The following is a 19,200-nucleotide window of genomic DNA, read 5'->3' as shown; positions in this document are numbered from 1 at the left end:
ACCATCGCTGAATCCCCCACTATCAACATCCTAGGGGCTACCATTGACCAGAAACTGAACTGGAGTAGCCATATAAATACCATGGCTACAAGAGCAGGTCAGAGGCTAGGAATCCTGAGGCGAGTAACTCACCTCCTGACTCCCCAAAGCCTGTCCACCATCTACAAGGCACAAGTCAGGAGTGTGATGGAATACTCTCCACTTGCCTGGATGGGTGCAGCTCCAACAACACTCAAGAAACTCGACACCATCCAGGACAAAGCAGCCCGCTTGATTGGCACCCCATCTTCAAGCATTCACTCCCTTCACCACCGACGTACAGTGGTAGCAGTGTGTACCATCTACAAGATGCACTGCAGCAATGCACCAAGGCTCCTTGGACAGCACCTTCTAAACCCACGACCTCTACCAACTAGAAGGACAAGGGCAGCAAATACATGGGAACACCACCACCTGCAAGTTCCACTCCAAGTCACACACCATCCTGACTTGGAACTATATCGTCGTTCCTTCACTGTCGCTGGGTCAAAATCCTGGAACTCCCTTCCTAACAGCAATGTGGGTATACCTACCCCAAATGGACTGCAGCGGTTCAAGAAGGCAGCTCACCACCACCTTCTCAAGGGCAATTAGGGTTGGGCAATAAATGCTGGCCTGGCCAGTGACGCCCACATCCCATGAATGAATTTTTAAAAAACTTCCTTCTGACTGCTTTTTGCAAATACACAAAGTTAGACATCTGCAGTTAGACCTCTGATCCGCTTTGGGCAGAAGTTAGGCACCCGGCAAACATAGGGACCAGAAATTGGGATCGAATCAATCTCTACTTGGTTTACACCCATTCTTTGCTGCACTGGCAACTTCTGATGGAGGGTACATGGATGCTTCCTTCACCTGCTGCCCTCCCATCTCAATATCACTTGTGTGTGTTTGGGAGATCTTGCCAGGTATGCCTCCTACATGACCAACAATATGCCCACTTTCAGGAAGCAAGTGCATGTGCTGCAGTGCCATATTTTGGCCTCACTGTGCCATATTAATTTGAATATGGGGCCTACCAATAAAAAGTAGCTGAGAAGCTCTTTATCCTCCTTTGACTCTTTGGCCAGGGCAGCCAGCAGCCCTCAGTTACAGGCACTTCTCTGAAAACCCAGTGTGGGGACATCTTCTGTATAAATGATTTGTTTCCAGTAACTGTGCAGTGCAGCTGAAATTTCTATGGACGATTGTCTCAGATATGATTCTAACTGGTTATATGTAACAAAGCACATGGTTAACCTATATTAGCAGGTAGGAACAATGCAACAATACCAAAAGGTAATGTTCTCTGCTCCATGTTTTATACAATACGCTTCATGGAGCAAAGTAATTGATATCAATTTTCTTGTAGTAACAATGCTGAAATGAATTAAGATATGTAATACCAATGAAAACCAGAAATGATCTAACTCAGGAGGTTACTATAAGCACAGCATATCAGAGTGGGACATATTGATGTCATATGCTTTATTACACAGTTCAACAAGTACCTTTGTCACTAGATGGTTGCATATCTTTGGAATTTTCTTCTTCATCTTTGCTGACTACTTCCTCCTCCTCCTCTTCCTCCATTTCTTCCATCTCACTATCTAGGTAACCAATCAGTAACTCAGTGTCTGTTTCAATGTCATCCACAGCCAAATAGAAGATATTTTCTCCTTCCTGAAAGCAATGGGAAACCAGCTGTGTTGTTACTTTGGTTAGATCTTGCTCAGAGCTACTGCACATTACAAATGTTTGCCTTATGCGCCAATAAAATCACATGAGCTGTGGGAAATGAGAGCTCAGCACTAGCTCGGCTCATATTGGTTTGGGGACAGTAGTGGAGAACAGGGTTCTTCACAATATTATCTGATGACTAATTCTGACTTGCATATTTAAACCATATTCAGGACTCTGTTTTTGCCCAAAATAATTTGAAGCCATCACATACACAACTCAATAGCTTGATCAATATTACAGGAATTAAATATTCAGGAATGGGTTATGTTTGCTCTGGATTTTCAGCAACAATTGATCAAATTAAGACTTTTATGCAAAGAATGATTAGCACTAATGGAAAGTACTTATTTCAAAGTACTTTTCATTTTTCAAAAAAGGGATCATTTCTGCAAATGTTCCACTCTTAGGACTTCTGCATGTTCAAACTTCAGCAGCTAAACAAAGGAGCAAACAGACTGAGGTGTTTCTGCTCAAAGGGATTGTTTCTGAACATGCCAGCACAATCAGACTGTTCACAGGCATACAGCAGGCAATCTCAATCTTGCCTGAAGATTTTCTAAACATAGTAAAAGCTTGGACATTGATTTTCTTCCCCCAAACATACAACACACATTAAAGGTCTCAACCTTTAATCAAAAATATTTAGGCCCTGGATCACAAACATTTTTCCACAAGCAGGAGCTAGACAATAGATTCATTAATGGGCATTCATTAGTATAGATACAGCATTCCCTGTCTTCACACAACCTCCCTTCTCATTTCTAAATCACATGGAAGTTAACAGTATGAAGCACATCAAGTGAATGTCAAACCTTTTCTCTGTAGTTCACTTTCCAGATTGTTTTTGCCAAACTATTTTTAAACTGACAGGCTATCCAATAGTCTAATAACCTAAATCTACTGCTAATGTTGTACCTCTATTTAAAAAGGGAGCAAAGGATAGACAAATAATTACAGGCCAGTCAGTTTGAGCTCAGTAGTGGGAAAATTATTGGAAACTATTCTGAGAGACAGGATAAACTGTCACTTAGAAAGGCACAGGTTAATCAAGGATAGTCAGCATGGATTTGTTAAGGGAAGATCTTGTTTGACCAACTTGATCGAATACTTTGAAGAAGTAACAAGTAAAATAGATGAGGGTAGTGCAGTTGATGTGGTCCACATGGTTTCAGCAAGGCTTTTGACAAGGTCCCACATGGCAGATTGGTTAAAAAAAAAGCTCCCATGGGATCCAAGGAAATGCAGCAAGGTGGTTACAAAATTGGCTCAGTGGTAGGAAACAAAGGGTGCTTGTTGATGGCTGTTTTAGCAACTGGAGGGCTGTTTCCAGTGGCGTTTCGCAGGGCTCAGTACTGGGTCCCCCACTTTTTGTGGTATATATTAACAATTTGGACGTAAATGTAGGGGGCATGATCAAGATGTTTGCAGATGACACAAAGATTGGCCGTGTGATAAATAGCGAGGAGGATAGCTGTGGGCTGCTGTAAGATATTGATGGGCTGGTCAGATGGGCAGAAAAGTGGCAAATGGAATTCAACTTGGAGAAGTGTGAGGTGATGCATTTGGGGAGGTCAAACAAGGCAAAGGAATACATGATTCATGGGAAAATACTGAGAAGTGTAGAGGAAGTGAGGGACCTTGGAGTGAATGTCCACAGATCCCTGAAGGTACCAGGGCAGATCAATAAGGTGGTTAAGAAGGCATATGGAATTCTTTCCGTTATTAACCAAGGTATAGAATACAAAAGCAGGGAGGTTATGCTGGAACTGTATAACTCATTGGTTAGGTCACAACTTGAGTACTGTGTGCAGTTCTGGTCATCTCGTTACAGAAAGGATGTAATTGCACTAGAGGGTACTGGGTGGCACAGTGGTTAGCACAGCAGCCTCGCAGCTCCAGCAACCTGGGTTCAATTCTGGGTACAGCCTGTGTGGAGTTTGCATGTTCTCCCTGTGACCGTGTGGGTTTCCACCAGGTGCTCTGGTCTTTTCTCCCACAGCCAAAGACTTGCAGGTTGATAGGTGATTGGCCATTGTAAATTGCCCCTGGTGTAGGTAGGTAGCAGGAGAATTGAGGGGATGTGGTAGGAATGTAGGATTAATGTAGGATTAGTAGAAATGGGTGGTTGATGGTCAGCACAGACTCGAAGGGCCTGTTTCAGTACTGTATCTCTTTTTTAAAAAATAAATAAAGGGTACAGAGGAGATTTACGAGGATGTTGCCAGGACTGGAAAAATGCAGCTATGAAGAAAGATTGGCTAGGATGGGATTGCTCTCCTTGGAACACAGAAGGCTGAGGGGAGATCTGATTGAAATCTACAAAATTTTGAGGCGCCTAGATAGAGTGGAGGTGAAGGGTTTATTCATCTTAGCAGAGAGGTCAGTGACGATAGGGCATAGATTTAAAGTGATTGGTAGAAAAATTAGAGGGGAGATGAGGGAAAACTTTTTCACCCAGAGGGTGGTGGGGATAGTTGAAGCAGAGACCCTCAACTCATTCAAAAGGAGTATGCACCTCAAGTGCCGTAATCTGCAGGACTACGGACCAAATGCTGGAAGGTGGGATTAGAATAGGTCGATCATTTTTCAGCCAGCACAGACGCGATGGGCCAAGTGGTCTCTTTCTGTGTCTTAAACTTTCTATGATTCTATTTGAAATGGACTGTCCAAGGCTACATTCAAAAATGCAATCATGCAAGTATTGTGACTGAAGCTAAACTACAAGCCACTCAGTGGCATTTTTTAAGCTAAATAGTAGAATATGAAATTTGCTATTGTATCCAATTCCCCCTTCCCAAAAAAACCCATGCTGCTTCCTCTAAGGGTCAACTCTACCAGTGCTGCAGTGCGTATCCATCAAAAATTCCACCCTTCACAAGCAGAAACTAATATCACTGGATGCAGTGAACCTTAGATTACTGGTTTTACTTCAGAATTAATATATTTATTTAACAAGGCCAATGAAAGTTTATATATGAAATATTAGTGGACTCCGTAATTGTCTTACTAAGAAGACAATTCAATTTATAAAATGAGGCAACAATGGAAGACATTAGAACATGGCTGTTGGTTCTCTGTTTCTTTTGGGAATTAATTCCATACAATTCTTATTTTCAATGCCTCCAAACTGAATTGAAAACAGGAAAAATGAATGAAGTGGTAAATGATAGTATCAAGAATGTGAAATTTGTATCACAAGTGCAGCAAGCAACTAAAAAAATGCATTCCTGACACTAACATTTTTCAAATAGGAAAAAAATGCCATAACAAGAAACTACTGACCACATTTAAACAAACTATATTTATACTTTATTGTACTCAGCTGAAAATCATATGCGTTTGCACCTGAGATTTTCCACACAGTGAACTTGTGATTCATTCTCTGTTGTCAAGCGAGGCATGAGTGGTGATCAGGCAACATCAACAGCAGAAGTGAAAAATCAGACGGGTCACTCTCATTTTTAAGTTCTCGCCATCTGCAGTGGCTCTTTAGTGCAGATTATGTACTGGTATGGTATAAGGATCACAGTTTTAGAGGATGGCTGTGCATTTGATATTGGCAAATATTCAGTAGAAATCGAGCACACCAGTCAATAAACAAACAAATCATTAAATGTATCCCTTTTTGCCATGGTATGGGAGCAGTACAATTACAAGGGGATCCATGTTCCCCAAGACATGAGGAAATCTACTTCAGCTGAGACTACTGCATCAGTGATATACAAAGCTTCAAAGCGAAGCCCTGCTAAGGATATTATAAACAGAAGTTTTAGAAAGATGAAGGAAGGTTTCAACAAGCTTTAATTGATTCCTTAAACTTGAACAATAGGAAGGCGGATGATGATGTACAAACTCTATCACATATTAAAGGCACTGAGGGAATTGCCAAATCACATCACAAAATGCATAAAAATTTCATGCACCAAGCTTTATGTAAAAATGTCAATGTATACCTGCAGTACCAGTTATGACTTTAGGTGGCACTGTGAGTAGACAGTTCCATGTTAAATTTGTCACGGTAATGTCAGGATGGCAGAACATTACTTGCTATGAAAAGCCAATTGCTCTGAATTGTGCTCTCCAGTACAGATGTTCAAACACATGGAACAACTACAAGAACTATTTCAGGGTTTTTTAATAATATAAAGTTTCCAGAATCTTGCAAATTGTGTTATCGATATTTTTTCCAAATAATCTTGCAGAACATGTTTCAGATAGAATGCAATGCAGGAAACAGCAAGCTGACATGTTCAAATGAACTTGTGTATTTGGCAAAACGTTCAGCCCTTCAGGCGCACACTGGTGCTCTATAGGGTGCTAGTCCGGCTGTTCAGACCACGATCCTCGGACTCAACAAGGTCCAAAGAAGGGGAGGGGGAGGAGGGGGAAGGGGATAAGGGGGAGGAGGGAGGGGAGGAGAGGAAGGAGGGGGAAGGGGAGGAGGGGGAAGGTGCAGTACATCACCTTCCCTACTAACTTCAGTGATCAACAGGAAAGTGCTTGGGGTACTAAAGCAGTGATTGACTTCCCTTGCATGCTGGGCATCATGTAGCCATCAGGGCACCAAAACACCAGCCAGCAACATCTTTAAATTGTAAAAGGCCATCAATTCATCAGTATGAAGCTGGCAAATGATCACAGAAACATCATGAAGGTCTACTGGGCAATATACACAGGTAGTTTTTGTTTATTCATTCATGGGATGTGGGCGTCGCTGGCCAGGCCAGCATTTATTGCCCATCCCTAATTGCCCTTGAGAAGGTGGTGGTGAGCTGCCTTCTTGAACCGCTGCAGTCCATTTGGGGTAGGTTTACCCACATTGCTGTTAGGAAGGGAGCTCCAGGATTTTGACCCAGTGACAGTGAAGGAACGGCAATATAGTTCCAAGGCAGGATGGTGTGTGACTTGGAGGGGAACTTGCAGGTGGAGGTGTTCCCATGTATTTGCCGCCCTTGTCCTTCTAGTTGGTAGAGGTCGCGGGTTTGGAAAGTGCTGTCTAAGGAGCCTTGGTGCATTTCTGCAGTGCATCTTGTAGATAGTACACACTGCTGCCACTGTGCGTCGGTGGTGGAGGGAGTGAATGTTTGCGGATGGGGTGCCAATCAAGCGGGCTGCTTTGTCCTGGATGGTGTCGAGCTTCTTGAGTGTTGTTGGAGCTGCACCCATCCAGGCAAGTGCAGAGTATTCCATCACACTCCTGACTTGTGCCTTGTAGATGGTGGACAGGCTTTGGAGAGTCAGGAGGTGAGTTACTCGCCTCAGGATTCCTAGCCTCTGACCTGCTCTTGTAGCCACAGTTGCCAAACTCCTGAGATTGTCTACCATACCCAGATATATTTGACCATGTGATGAACATGACAGGCTGGCTGCTGAGGGACAAGGGATACATCCTATTAACATGGCTAATGACAACCCTGCACAATCACACCATGTCCAAGCATAGTGCTTTTCCTCAAAGAAGATTTACTAACTCTACTACTGAGGAAAGGCTGCTTTTCATATCGGGACTCTTGAGATGCACATGGCCAGTTACTTCTGGGTGCTCAGGCCTATGAGGCCCCAATTGCAGACAAATGCACCTCAGCTCATATCCGGATTGTCTGGCCCAGCTGACTTGCTAGCACCATGGTGGGCATTGGTGGAGGGGGTGGCGAAAGGGAGATCTGCTGAAATCCTGAGAGGCGCTAATACATACTGTTCCCACAACGACTCCCATGGGGATAGGCCTCAGCAGTTCCACTGATCTGCAGGTGAGCAGATTGCAGAAGATGAGTGGCTCTTTCAAAGTCCCTATGTATTCTGCCCACTGATCTCTTCATGGCAAAGCTCAAAATCTCCCTGGAAGCCATTTGAGCACATGGATTCTTGTTGTGAGGGCTTGGCTGCAACCTCTCTGGAGGTGACCCCACTCTCCAAGGAGGGGATATTACGGGAGATGACACCACATCAGCAATAATGCTGAAATTCTATGGCACACCTTCTAATGTTTCACACAATTGCTTATGTAAGGCCAGCAGATTTCTACTCATGGCTGGGTCCATCTTTATCGGCCCCAGCAGAGCAGGGAGAGGGCCTTAGCCTGCTGCAAGCAAACGCTACTTGGGACGAGTTATTGGAGGGCTGCTGGCAGATGTGTAACTGCACCCCAAGAAGATTCATCACCTTCAAGAAAAGAGGGAGTTAAAAAGGAAAGTTGCAAGGGGTTAGAAAAGCATGACTTTGATGAGCATGCTAAGACTGTCTGTGAAACGAGGCATAAATGAGAAACACACTGAAGAAAAATGGTAGGCAAAAGAACTATTTGTATATGGATGCTTTAAAACAGTAAAATTTTCATAGCTTATTTTTTTTAAAGGACATTCCATAAGCAAATCCACACACTGGTGCACCCTCGACTTTGCTGGTTGATTTCAAGCTAAACCAAGACAGCCCAACATGTTGCAAAAGAAAAACACATTTGTTATTAGGACTTACAAAAGGAATCCTTATCCTCTTGCTTTAAAAGTTCCCAAAACGAACTTCAAACAGCCACACATATGGGAGCAGCTGTCCCAGCAATAGTAGTTCACAGCTCCAGCTTTGAGGAAAGTGTATCCTGGGAGGATGCTGCACCAAACGCCAACAAACAAAACAACGTTTGTCTAATGAAGTCTTCCAAATGTTGTCATAAATCTCAGTGTTTATCTGATTAACATCCAGCAAAGTTAATTAAACTATTACTGGACTTTCATCCAGCCGCCGATTTTTATGAGAGTTTTCATAGCACGGAGGCTGGTTAACGATTTTTTAATTATGTGATAGCTGAAGAGATTTGCATAAACTGTCATGAGGTTTCAACATTGTCCTTTGTAATGCTAATCAACTCGGAAGGTTTTGAAATCAAATAAGCCGAAACAAATTCAAAGTAAACTCCGGAAAATCCAGTTATTCCTGAGAAACTGATCTGCTAAATGACACTTGGGCTTTCAAGCTTTATCCACATCAGTGAATAAGCAGGAGAGGAATGTGATTAAAGAGCCCTGCAAAGGCAGTCTTTCTTCAACGATTCATGGCAATAGATGCCACAGAAACAGATCCCTGTCAACAAGAGGCAGTGCATCATTTTTCAGCTGGCCCACGGTCAGCAATCACATTCCATCACATATTACATGGCCTTGTGTTTTGGCACTGCTTCATTTACTCCAAATCTATATTATAACAAAAATACAGACTTCGAAGCAGTATTCCATAATTTGTCGCCGTCAGTAGGGCCATAAAAAGCTGGTTGTTTATAGTGAATTTACAGCTATTTTTTGAAAAAATAAGTTATATCCTGGCAACATCAAGCCTTCCTTTTTTCTCTCCTCCCTCTTCAATCCCAGTATGTAACATTCCCAGTTGGGGTTGGGTAACTGGTGTTTTGCTTCAAATGAATGAGATTTACGTTTACAAATCATAAATTTCTATCTGTACTTATTCAAAATGCAAGATACTCCAAACTAAAGAGTATAATTCCTCAGTGTAAAACAACCTTGATTAGTGATGGAACCAAAAAGTTTATGGTACTGAGATTTAACTTCTACAGTTACTGTTTGCCCCCTGAAGATGTAGGCCTTCAGAAGACTTCTGAAAATGGGAAACTGTAAACTTGAGGTCATTCAAAACTCTGCTGCCCATGTCGTAACTAGCACCAAATTTGATTCACTCATCACTCCTGTGCTCGCTGATCTGCATTGGCTCACAGTTAAGCAATGTCTCAATTTTAAAATGCCCATTCCTGTTTTCAAATCCCTCCAAGAACTCACCACTCCCGATCTCTCTACTATCCTCCAACCCTCAGATATATCTTTGCTGCTCCAAGTGTGGCCTCTTCAGCATCCCTAATTTTAATTGCTCCACCACTGGCAGCCAGCCATGCCTTCAGCTGCCAAGGCCCGACAGCCTGGAATTCCCTCCATAAACATCTTCACCTCTCTCTCTTTCCGCCTTTCAGCCACCTCTTAGCCCAAGCTTTTGGGCATCTGCCCTAATATCTCCTTATGTGGTTCAGTGTCAAATTTTGTTTAATAACACTCCCGCGAAGCACCTTGGGACATTTTTCTACATTAAAGGCTCTATATAAATGCAAGTTCTTGTAGTAGTAGGAAGGGATATGGCAACATGCAAGGATGGTGATGGTGACTGAAGGTTCTGTCGCCAATGGCAGAGTGGAGAGGGGGAAGGGCACACAACAAGCCAACGTTAGAAGAACTGAGGTCAGATGTAGAACCAGAAAAGATTGCAGAGAAAAAGACCATGGAGGGATTTACAGACATGGATTAGAATGCTAAAATCAATGTGCTGGTGTTGCGCGGGGGAGGTGGGAAGTCAATGAAAGTCAACATGGACAGTGGTGATCCTGATTTTGTGCAGAACGAATGTTGGATGAGTTGGATTTCTTGTAGAATGGAGCTTGGGAAGCCAGCAAGGAGACTATTAGAAATGTTGTGCCTAGAGATGGCACAAGGCTCAGAAGATGGTTTCAGTAATTTGAAGTAATGGTGGTCAAAATTGCCAAAGTTGAAGTAAGAAGTTTCACAATAGGTGGTGAGGTTTGAACCTCAGTTCAGAATCAAGCAGAGTATTTTGCACCGTCAAGCTCAGCCAGGATGGAGAATGGAATTGAGAGCTATGGTGCATAGTTTCAATAAGAACCAAAACAATTGTTTCTATCTTACTGATGTAAGAATTTTCCATCTCATCCAAGACATGCTGTCAACCAGGCAACTGGAGAACACAGCAAAAGTCATGAAGTCCAGGGTGACGGGAAAGAGATAAAGCTGGGTTTGTGGATACGTCTATGAAAGTTGGCACCATGTTTGTCAAGAACATTACTGAAAGACACTATACATGTCCTCAATTATGTATCTATCATATATATCCATCTCCAAGGATAGAACCTTGGGGCACACAAAGGTGATTGTATAGCGATCATTCATTCAACAGAAGAGTAGTCCAAGTAGATTCCTGGAGCAAGACAAGTAGATAGCCTGTTTGTCCTATTAGATGAATAATGATGCATGTTCCTCAGGGGATTCTAAAAGGGGAGGAAAATCTAAAACATATCTTTCAAAAATTCGATAAAATCAACAAAAGTGCAGAAAAATCCCAACGTTCGTGAAGCACAGTTCTGTCACAATAAATGGAGGTTCCATTACATCCTGATGATCTCATTGTATATACAAACTCAGACCCAGCTACCCAGACCACACACTCAGGCAACAAAATTATTTTATACTTTTGGCAGCCTGTGGAGTTTCTGCACTTCAGCTCCTTGTACTTTAAAGATAATATCCAAAATCTATTTATCTCCTTTCAGTATGAAGATGCATTCTGTAATTACAATGTTTCCTGTATAAATTCAGTGAGTCCCATAAGTGCAACTTATCAACACACAATATTATTATGCCACACTTTGCAGTTGCCTCGTCATTGTTGCATACTTTCCTGAATTATCAATTGTACTGCTGACAGCCCTACGACTATCAAAACAATAGAGAAATTTAAAAGTTTGCATGTTCATCAAAATGCTTCCTATCAGATTCCTCATTATTCTATTTTATATTTAAAGGTTGTTTCCATTAATTCAGAGAAGACTTAGGTTGGTGAGTAGAGTGCTCTGATTATAATAGCTTCAAAGTTGTGATATTCAGCAAAAAAAAGTTAAAGGGAACTTGCATTTCAATCTCTGCATTTTCCTGGTCTTGTGTATTACCTTATTTAAGCCATTAGGGGGCAGCACTTAACATATAACGTATAAAAATTGTACTGAGTTTGAGCCATCAGAAGGAGGATTGCAAAAGAATTTGAGATCTCATCAAATATACAGTATTTGTTTAATAAATAGTATTATCCTGCATATTGTGCACTCGACACGTCAGATCGCATACGATTAACTCCATGACTTTTTTTGTATACACCATTTTACCATTCTCCTCGTGGCTCAGTGGATAAAGGCTACACAAGGCAGTACTGAGCCACACAAACCAAGGAGATTCCAGTTCTTGACCTGGTCTATGTTGAGTTATCTGTCTCAGCTATGGTCACAGTGGGAGTTCTACAGTGCATCTTGTCCTCCCAGGAAGAGGAATGATAAAAAGAAAAATACACTAGAGTTTCCACTCTTGATTCTAACCCGCTATCTGTGCTGAAAAACGAGTATCTGTACACACAATTAGGCAGAGCTAATGATGAACACCATTGTTGGAATGCTTGCCAACACTTGCAGTTATAACTTATACATAAAGAATGGCATTTGGACAAAGGTATGTTGTCAAGCAGCTCCATGCTTATAACCAAAGGAAGCCTGATAACTACTTTATAAGGCTATCAATATGGTGTGTAAGATCAATGAGCACTTGCTACTCTTGTAGAAAGCAGGGAGGCGAGTTCTGGAAAAGCTTTTGTTATCCTCTTTCCTACACCACTTGGTCTTTTCCAAACCTTTTCACTCAGCATTTTAACAATGAATGTTAATATTATGACAGATCACACTAAGGAGGATAGGGGTGGAACAGGAGTCTCTTGCCAGTATTTTGCTGTAAATAAGTTAACCCATGGCAGTTAGGAATTATTCAGTCAACTCAATGGTAAGGGTGTTTTTTTCCACTACCTTGTTATGCTAATCTGATAATTGTACAGAAGGCTGTGCAGTGCCGCACTGACTTTGGTATTGTAAGGCAACTCTGATTGAAGAATAATTTACATTAGGAGTTTGTCAGCAATGGCAGGAATGCTATTGATAGCAAAATCCTAATATAAACGAGCTTTCAATGTGACATCCCTCAGGATCTCCCATTTTGATCATATTAATCAAAGAGCTATTTTATGTCAAAAACATGCTTTTATTGCTCCTTGTGCATTTCACATGTATGATTATTTTGACATTTCCTTGGCTCAATATCAGCACTCAACTCTGAGTCAAAAGGTTGTAGATTCAAGTCCCACTCAAGAGACCTGGGCCATAATTTAGGCTGACACTTCAGTGCAGTACTGAGGGAGTGTTGCACTGTTGGAGGTGTTGCCTTTCAGATAGTGGACGTAAAAGAGCTACTCCACTTTTTGAAGAGGAGCAGGGGAGTTCTCCCAATGTCCTTGCCAATAGTCACTCCTCAATTAACATCACTAAAACAGATTATCTGTTCAGTTCTGCCATTGCTGTTTGTGTGTTTGCTGCTAATATTTCCTATTTAACAACAGTGTCTAGCTTTCAAAAGTATTTTGTTGGCTGTAACGCATTTTGCGAGATCCTACTGTCATAAAAGGCATTGTATAAATGCAAGTTTTTTCTTTTTTTTTGCTATAAATTCCTATACAACAGGAGATCAAAACGTAGTTCAAGTGCTTTTGAAGAATTACTTTAATTGCTGAGTTCTGATTTTTTATTTATTTCCAAAGATAGGGTCATTTTGTGTTAACTGTCCAGTGGCCAGCCTGATATCAGCCTAGTTCAAGGGAAAAGGTGACCAACCACACCAAAAAGTAATCTGAATTTTTTTTTATGGTTCCAGCAAAGAGGCTTCTAATGATAAAATTCTTATTAGATCTGTAATTTTCTTTAAGTTATCTTCTTCATGAACAAAGGAAGGAAAAATGAGGCTGTAGGTTACATCCACTGGTTTGCAACCATGAATGCAGGAATCTTATGCATGTGCAGATCTGCACTGCTGCTAAGTCCATCCCACAGTATAAGAGGCAGAATATTCTGTGACATGGCGAGTGGGTTATATTGCTAAAAATGGACCAGAAGTGAAATTTTTAAAAATGTCAACCATAGGGGTATAAACTTGTCTTGGACAGTAGCGCAAAACGGGCAATAGCAAATCAACAATCCATTCTGAGCTGCACGCAATTTTCTTTTCCATTGACTTCAATAGCCCATAGACTCTGTGAAGAAGAAAAGCAAACAAACAAGAATTCAAGGACTGAAAAAATGTACAATGTAGGTGCGAGAAAAGATCAAAGAATTAATTGACACACATATTTAGTCACCACCCCGCACTACCACTGCCCGCACTCTCTCCCACTGTCTTGGTTAGTAATGTGGTTTAGCTATGGTTACATACAAAACTCTGATTAGTTGCAGAATATAAAATGGCTTCCATTATGGAATCTGTCAGAATAAATTTCAGCTCAATGCAAGGGAAAAGGTTTAGGTGTTGTGATAATCAGAACATTGTGATGTAAAATAAGGGACTAAGGATTTGCTACATCTACCTGCAGTATCTTCACTGCCAATGATCAAGTCAGTAATATATCCATCTGGTTATTAATTGGTAATCTCATAATGACGCCATCAGGACAGTTTGGGTGGAAAGTGGAAAAAGTCACACCTGTACATTAGCAAATATTTTTCTGGGATTGTATTTATGACACATTTTAGGGAAGTGTAAAAGAATTCAGGCTATCTCCCAACATCCTTATCTCAGAATCTCCTTAAAAACACACATCTCCTATAACCTTCCAACCTTACATGTGATGTGAATGGAATAACACATTACAGGAAAAGTATGGTCAGAACAGAGAACTGAAGATGCAGCGATCACTCATACCTCCTATGCAATTTGTCTGGGCTTCCAAAAGGACAGATTTTCTTTGACAAATTCTTTGACATATTCTCTATATTCAGGAAACAGAACAATAATTACTGGGACCATTTGAGTAGATGAGGTATAAACAAATCTCATGTTTGACTGTAGTTTGTTCAGATTGCTGGGCTGGAACAGAAATCATTCTAAGCTGTCTGACATGAAGCTGAAAGTTTTCATACGTCATTTCAAAGACATGATAGACTAGCCAAACAAACTTAACTTGAAGAACTCCCCATCAGGCAGCATCACTACAACAACAGCTGGCCACCTCACCATGAAAGCTATCTTAAACCTACAAGCAGACTATTTTCCCAGCATCAAGACAAATGAACTCTATGTCGCAATCACAACCAATTAAATAACTTTCAAAACACACTGGGCTGGATTTTACAAGCCCCTCGATGTCGTGGATGGTGGTGAGGAGGCCCGTAAAATATTTGCGGGAGTGACCCGCCACGACCCACAACACCAAGAAGGCCCTGCTGGATATTAGCGGCAACAGCGATGCCTTGGTGTGGCCCCCCACCCCCAGCTTGGTGGAGAGGCCTTCATTAAGATATGAAAATAATAGTCTAAATATACTTGCAGATTCCTGTTGGTCACCTTAAGGAATGATACCTTTGGCATTGCACCAACATCAATGAGCTTTCTACCATTAGCCTTTTAACATCCTTTTTCTGCGACACTAATAGCTGAAAACTGCTAGCAGGGGTTACAGGAGAAGCACAAATCAAAAATAAAAGTGCCTCCTGACTTTCCCTTAAAACTGAACAAAATATGCATTGCTTGTTTCAGTAATCTGTTTGATCCCAGAGAACTCTGTAGCTTTTATTTTTATCACAGCCCATCAGTAGAGATTATTGCTCTTAATTCTGGGTACTGCCTGTGTGGAGTTTGTAAGTTTTCCCTGTGTCTGCGTGGGTTTTCTCCGGGTGCTCCGGTTTCCTCCCACAAGCCAAGAGACTTGCAGGTTGGTAGGTAAATTGGCCATTATAAATTGCCACTAGTATAGATAGCTGGTAGGGAAATATAGGGACAGGTGGGGATGTGGTAGGAATATGGGATTAGTGTAGGATTAGTATAAATGGGTGGTTGATGGTCGGCACAGACTCGGTGGGCCGAAGGGTTGTTTCAATGCTGTATCTCTAAACTAAACTAAAACTAATTCCCCTCTATAATAATCCATTCTGTACACAGAAAACTGATATGGCTTCATGACCAAGACAGCAGCTAAAGAATTCCAACTTTATGAAATAAAAATAAATTTCATACCTACTTAGCAAGATAGTTAGCAAAAATGAGATGAATTCAGGCAGCCACATGCTTATTTATAATAATTTTATATTTCTTTGACAAGAGGAAAATAAAACGGTCAAGAGTGACTTTAACATTACTGCTGTCAATGATAAACTTTGCAAAGCCTACCAAAAGAAAAATCTAGCCCATTATTTTCTATCTGCCTACTAGGCCTATTTCTGTAAACTCATTGTAGCCTCCTTCCTCTCCCTCACAATTTATTCCTTTTGAAACCCAACAAATTAATGAAAGAAACAGGCTAGAATGGACGCCCGTCCCCTTCCTCATAATAGACCCTGCATATCCACAGTCCCAATAATGAGCCTACTTAAATCTGCTCCATTTATAGTTTCCTGTGCTAGCTTCTGTAACGAGCTACCATTCCTGTCACTGACAGGACATTCCTATTCTGTGAAACCATATTGTTTCTGTACACCCCTCCTCTAACCAAATCCCCACTCTCCTCATTGGTCTTAACTCTTTTCATCGCCTACTCTTTCAACTTTCACAAGCACAGAAATACAGTCAAATCTATCAATAGCATTAACCAAAACCAGCAAAAATAGCTACCATCTTGTGTGAATTCGACCTAAGCAATAAAACAGTAATACAGTTGCAACATGGGAAAACTAGCCTGTTCTCTATGTGAGACAGTCCACAGATCATCCACCGACATTGTTATTGAAGGTTTGCTGTCTGTAATAGATTACACATGGACTCCCGTGATTAAGGAGCAGGTTGTGCTCTTTCCAAAACATACCAAAACAGTTGGATTGCTAGTTCAGTTTTTATTTGTTATTATGATAGCAGAAACTCTACTGACAGTTGTAGAATGCAGATATCTCCACAGGACCATTTTACATTACTCAATAACAGCAAACATTCCTCCCTGCTGCTGTGGTCTGGAGTTGATGGTAAATGCACGTACAAGAGATAAAAGTCTCATCGACTTTTCCTGAAACAACCAGATTAATAGAACAATCACTGCATCTTAATATATTCAAATACAGCAATTAGAATTAACAACAATCTGCTTAAAGTATGGTAAATTTATTAAGTATTTGGAGGATGTTACTTAAATACCAACTTTTCTTCTCACAAGACATCAACATGTTTCTGCAGCATCTTGCCTCAACTTAATAAATAGCAAAACTAGAGGAGTAACTATAACTAAAACAAGGAGCAGAGATTCAGTTGTTACTGAAGATTGTATACCAAAGCACTGTGCCAGGATATAGCAGGACACTGGAACATCAACCGAAAGTGCAGGTTTTGATATCAGCTAGGTTATTAGCCCTGCCTCACTCGCCACTCAGCATCATCATTGAAAATAAAATTGTTATAAGTCTCAATGTGAGAAAATAGAAAAGAAAATAAAGTAAGCAAACTAAAGGCAATTGTCAAGAAAACATGATATGCCAAATGGGGAATTTTAATTCATCACTTGAAAACTTAAACTTTTAATGAAAGAAAATCCTAGTTAATTTTTTTTAAAAGCTGGCATCCAAGATGGCCACCGCAATTTGCATTTGAACACCCAGCACAGTCCAAGGCCTCCAACAGGAGACACGTGTCTGATGAGCCTGTACCCCAAACAATGGCTGGCTCTAATGATTGAATTATCTAAGATTGATTTCATTAGCACGGCATTCAAGGCCATCCTGACACTGAATTTGAAACAGCAAACCCCTCAAAGTGTAAACATTGGCATCCTGAGGAGATGGAAACTCCTAACCTTGAATCTCATTAGAAGGTTTCAGAGAATACACTGAGGCAGTCATGTGACCATCTGTCCATCTCTGTGAAAGCTGGGAGTTTCCCTTGGACAAAGACAGTCAAGGGAGTGACTCATTCTATGCAGAAACCAGGCATGCTCTCTCTCTCTCTCCAGAAAACCTTGTGTGAAGCCTAGCTGCTGGTTGCTGGATCCAAAACAAAGATACCAGGGGAAGAAAGCCTACAATTCTGCCGACAAGAAAAGCCTGAACCAGGTGGGCCAGTGACAAACTACACATTTACCGGCCAAAGACTTAGGAACACAACTTCAGCTGGAAGACAATGGAATCATCCAACCCCACAAACTGTGTATCAATTTTTATTTGTTCTGGCCTCTAATCCAACCACAAACCCCTCATCATTCTGTAACTTATTTATGTGCATGCGATTCTCGTGTGTGCGCATGAATATGTTGCGTATTTTTATTATTTTCTTTAGATCAGGTTTAAATTGTTATGTATGATAAACTCACCTCTTTCTTGTTTAAACTCAAGAAAATCTGTCTGATTGGTTCTTTTACGATCGCCACAAAGGTAAAAGGTAAAACACTCACTGAAGTGGTAAGCACATCTACTGTTTAAAAAGGAATAAATAATGTTGCGGTCAAATAAGAGGAATGACAAGAGGGGAGCCTTGTGACCCCTCTTCACCTGGCCGTAACACAATTTTATTTTACCTTTCAAGACAAAACTTTTTTTTTAAATTATCGAGAATGCTGAATATATTACAGGCCATGTTAAGAAAGTGCAGCCTTATAGCTCCATTGGAAAAATCCTCACATTGTGTGGTACTAAGCTATAAAAGTTAGGAAGGTTCCAATTTCAACTCCTACTCTAGGCTGAATTAGTTAATCTCATTTAGTCAGTCAAGGGGTTACAAATACCTCAACAACCCAAGGTAATAAGAGGGATAAATTTATCAGCCAGAGTTCCAACTCCTGGCCACCATCCAGTAACCCTCGCTGTAAAATTCACAAGTAAACATCAGGTAATATCTTAACTGGGTTGGCTGTGGTGTCCCCCACATCATACTCTACTAACACTGTTGTCAATGCTCTCACATGAACAATGAGCATGTGCATGAAGTATTGCAGAGCATCTGGTGCCCATGATTTTCCATACCAGCACAGGTCACCTTCAACGAGGGAGGATGAGAAAAACACCACTGAAAGAAAAGTCTTCTTTAGAAAATACAAACACAAACAACAAACATTTTATGCCTAGCTGTGTAGGCTGATAAAAAAAGAACTACTCCTATGGTAAAGATATAGTACCCAAAGTGAAAAAATCCTAACCTTTTTATCCTCAATTAGGTAAAAGAAAGTACCATAATCCTCCATCGTTGAAGCACCGTTAAATGAAACACTTCCATCTGTAGCTTATGTTTCTGATTCATATTACATTATGAGCTTACTAATGTGAATTTGTCATCACAACAAAGTACTCAGTGCAGCAGTACAATATGCACGCGAGGAGAGATAGATTCAACGTCAGTCTTACACAGGATTGATGATCCTGGGAGTCTAATGATTTCCTCATAAAAAGGTAAAAGGTGGAGAATGTAGAAATGTATCCCCTTTAATAGTTCCTCTGCAATAAATCTCAAGCATTCTTTTGGCAGCAATTGCTGCAGGACCTTCAGGGGTCAAAAATGAATTGTGGTCTTGAAAAAAGAATTAAATTGGTGTGTCGAACTGATCAACAAACGCTGTCATCAGCTCATCTGTTTTATGCTTAACGGTATTTTTCCCTAAATTTTT

The 19,200-nt window shown here is 40.9% G+C and overlaps 1 protein-coding gene across 2 annotated transcripts in view; it reads right to left on the bottom strand.

Annotated features, from left to right (window-relative positions):
- The window catches only part of prdm5 (PR domain containing 5), a 342,995-nt gene that overhangs the window by 296,938 nt on the left and 26,857 nt on the right, over positions 1 to 19,200 (bottom strand). For both annotated transcript variants that reach the window (XM_068039250.1, XM_068039260.1), the window contains exon 4: positions 1,530 to 1,701. In XM_068039250.1, the coding sequence (XP_067895351.1) occupies positions 1,530 to 1,701 (172 nt within the window). The remainder of the gene's footprint in view (positions 1 to 1,529; positions 1,702 to 19,200) is intronic.

This window comes from Heterodontus francisci, chromosome 1 (genome assembly GCF_036365525.1).
Source record: "Heterodontus francisci isolate sHetFra1 chromosome 1, sHetFra1.hap1, whole genome shotgun sequence".
Taxonomy (NCBI): domain Eukaryota; kingdom Metazoa; phylum Chordata; class Chondrichthyes; order Heterodontiformes; family Heterodontidae; genus Heterodontus; species Heterodontus francisci.
This window is presented reverse-complemented; position numbering and strand designations above follow the sequence as displayed.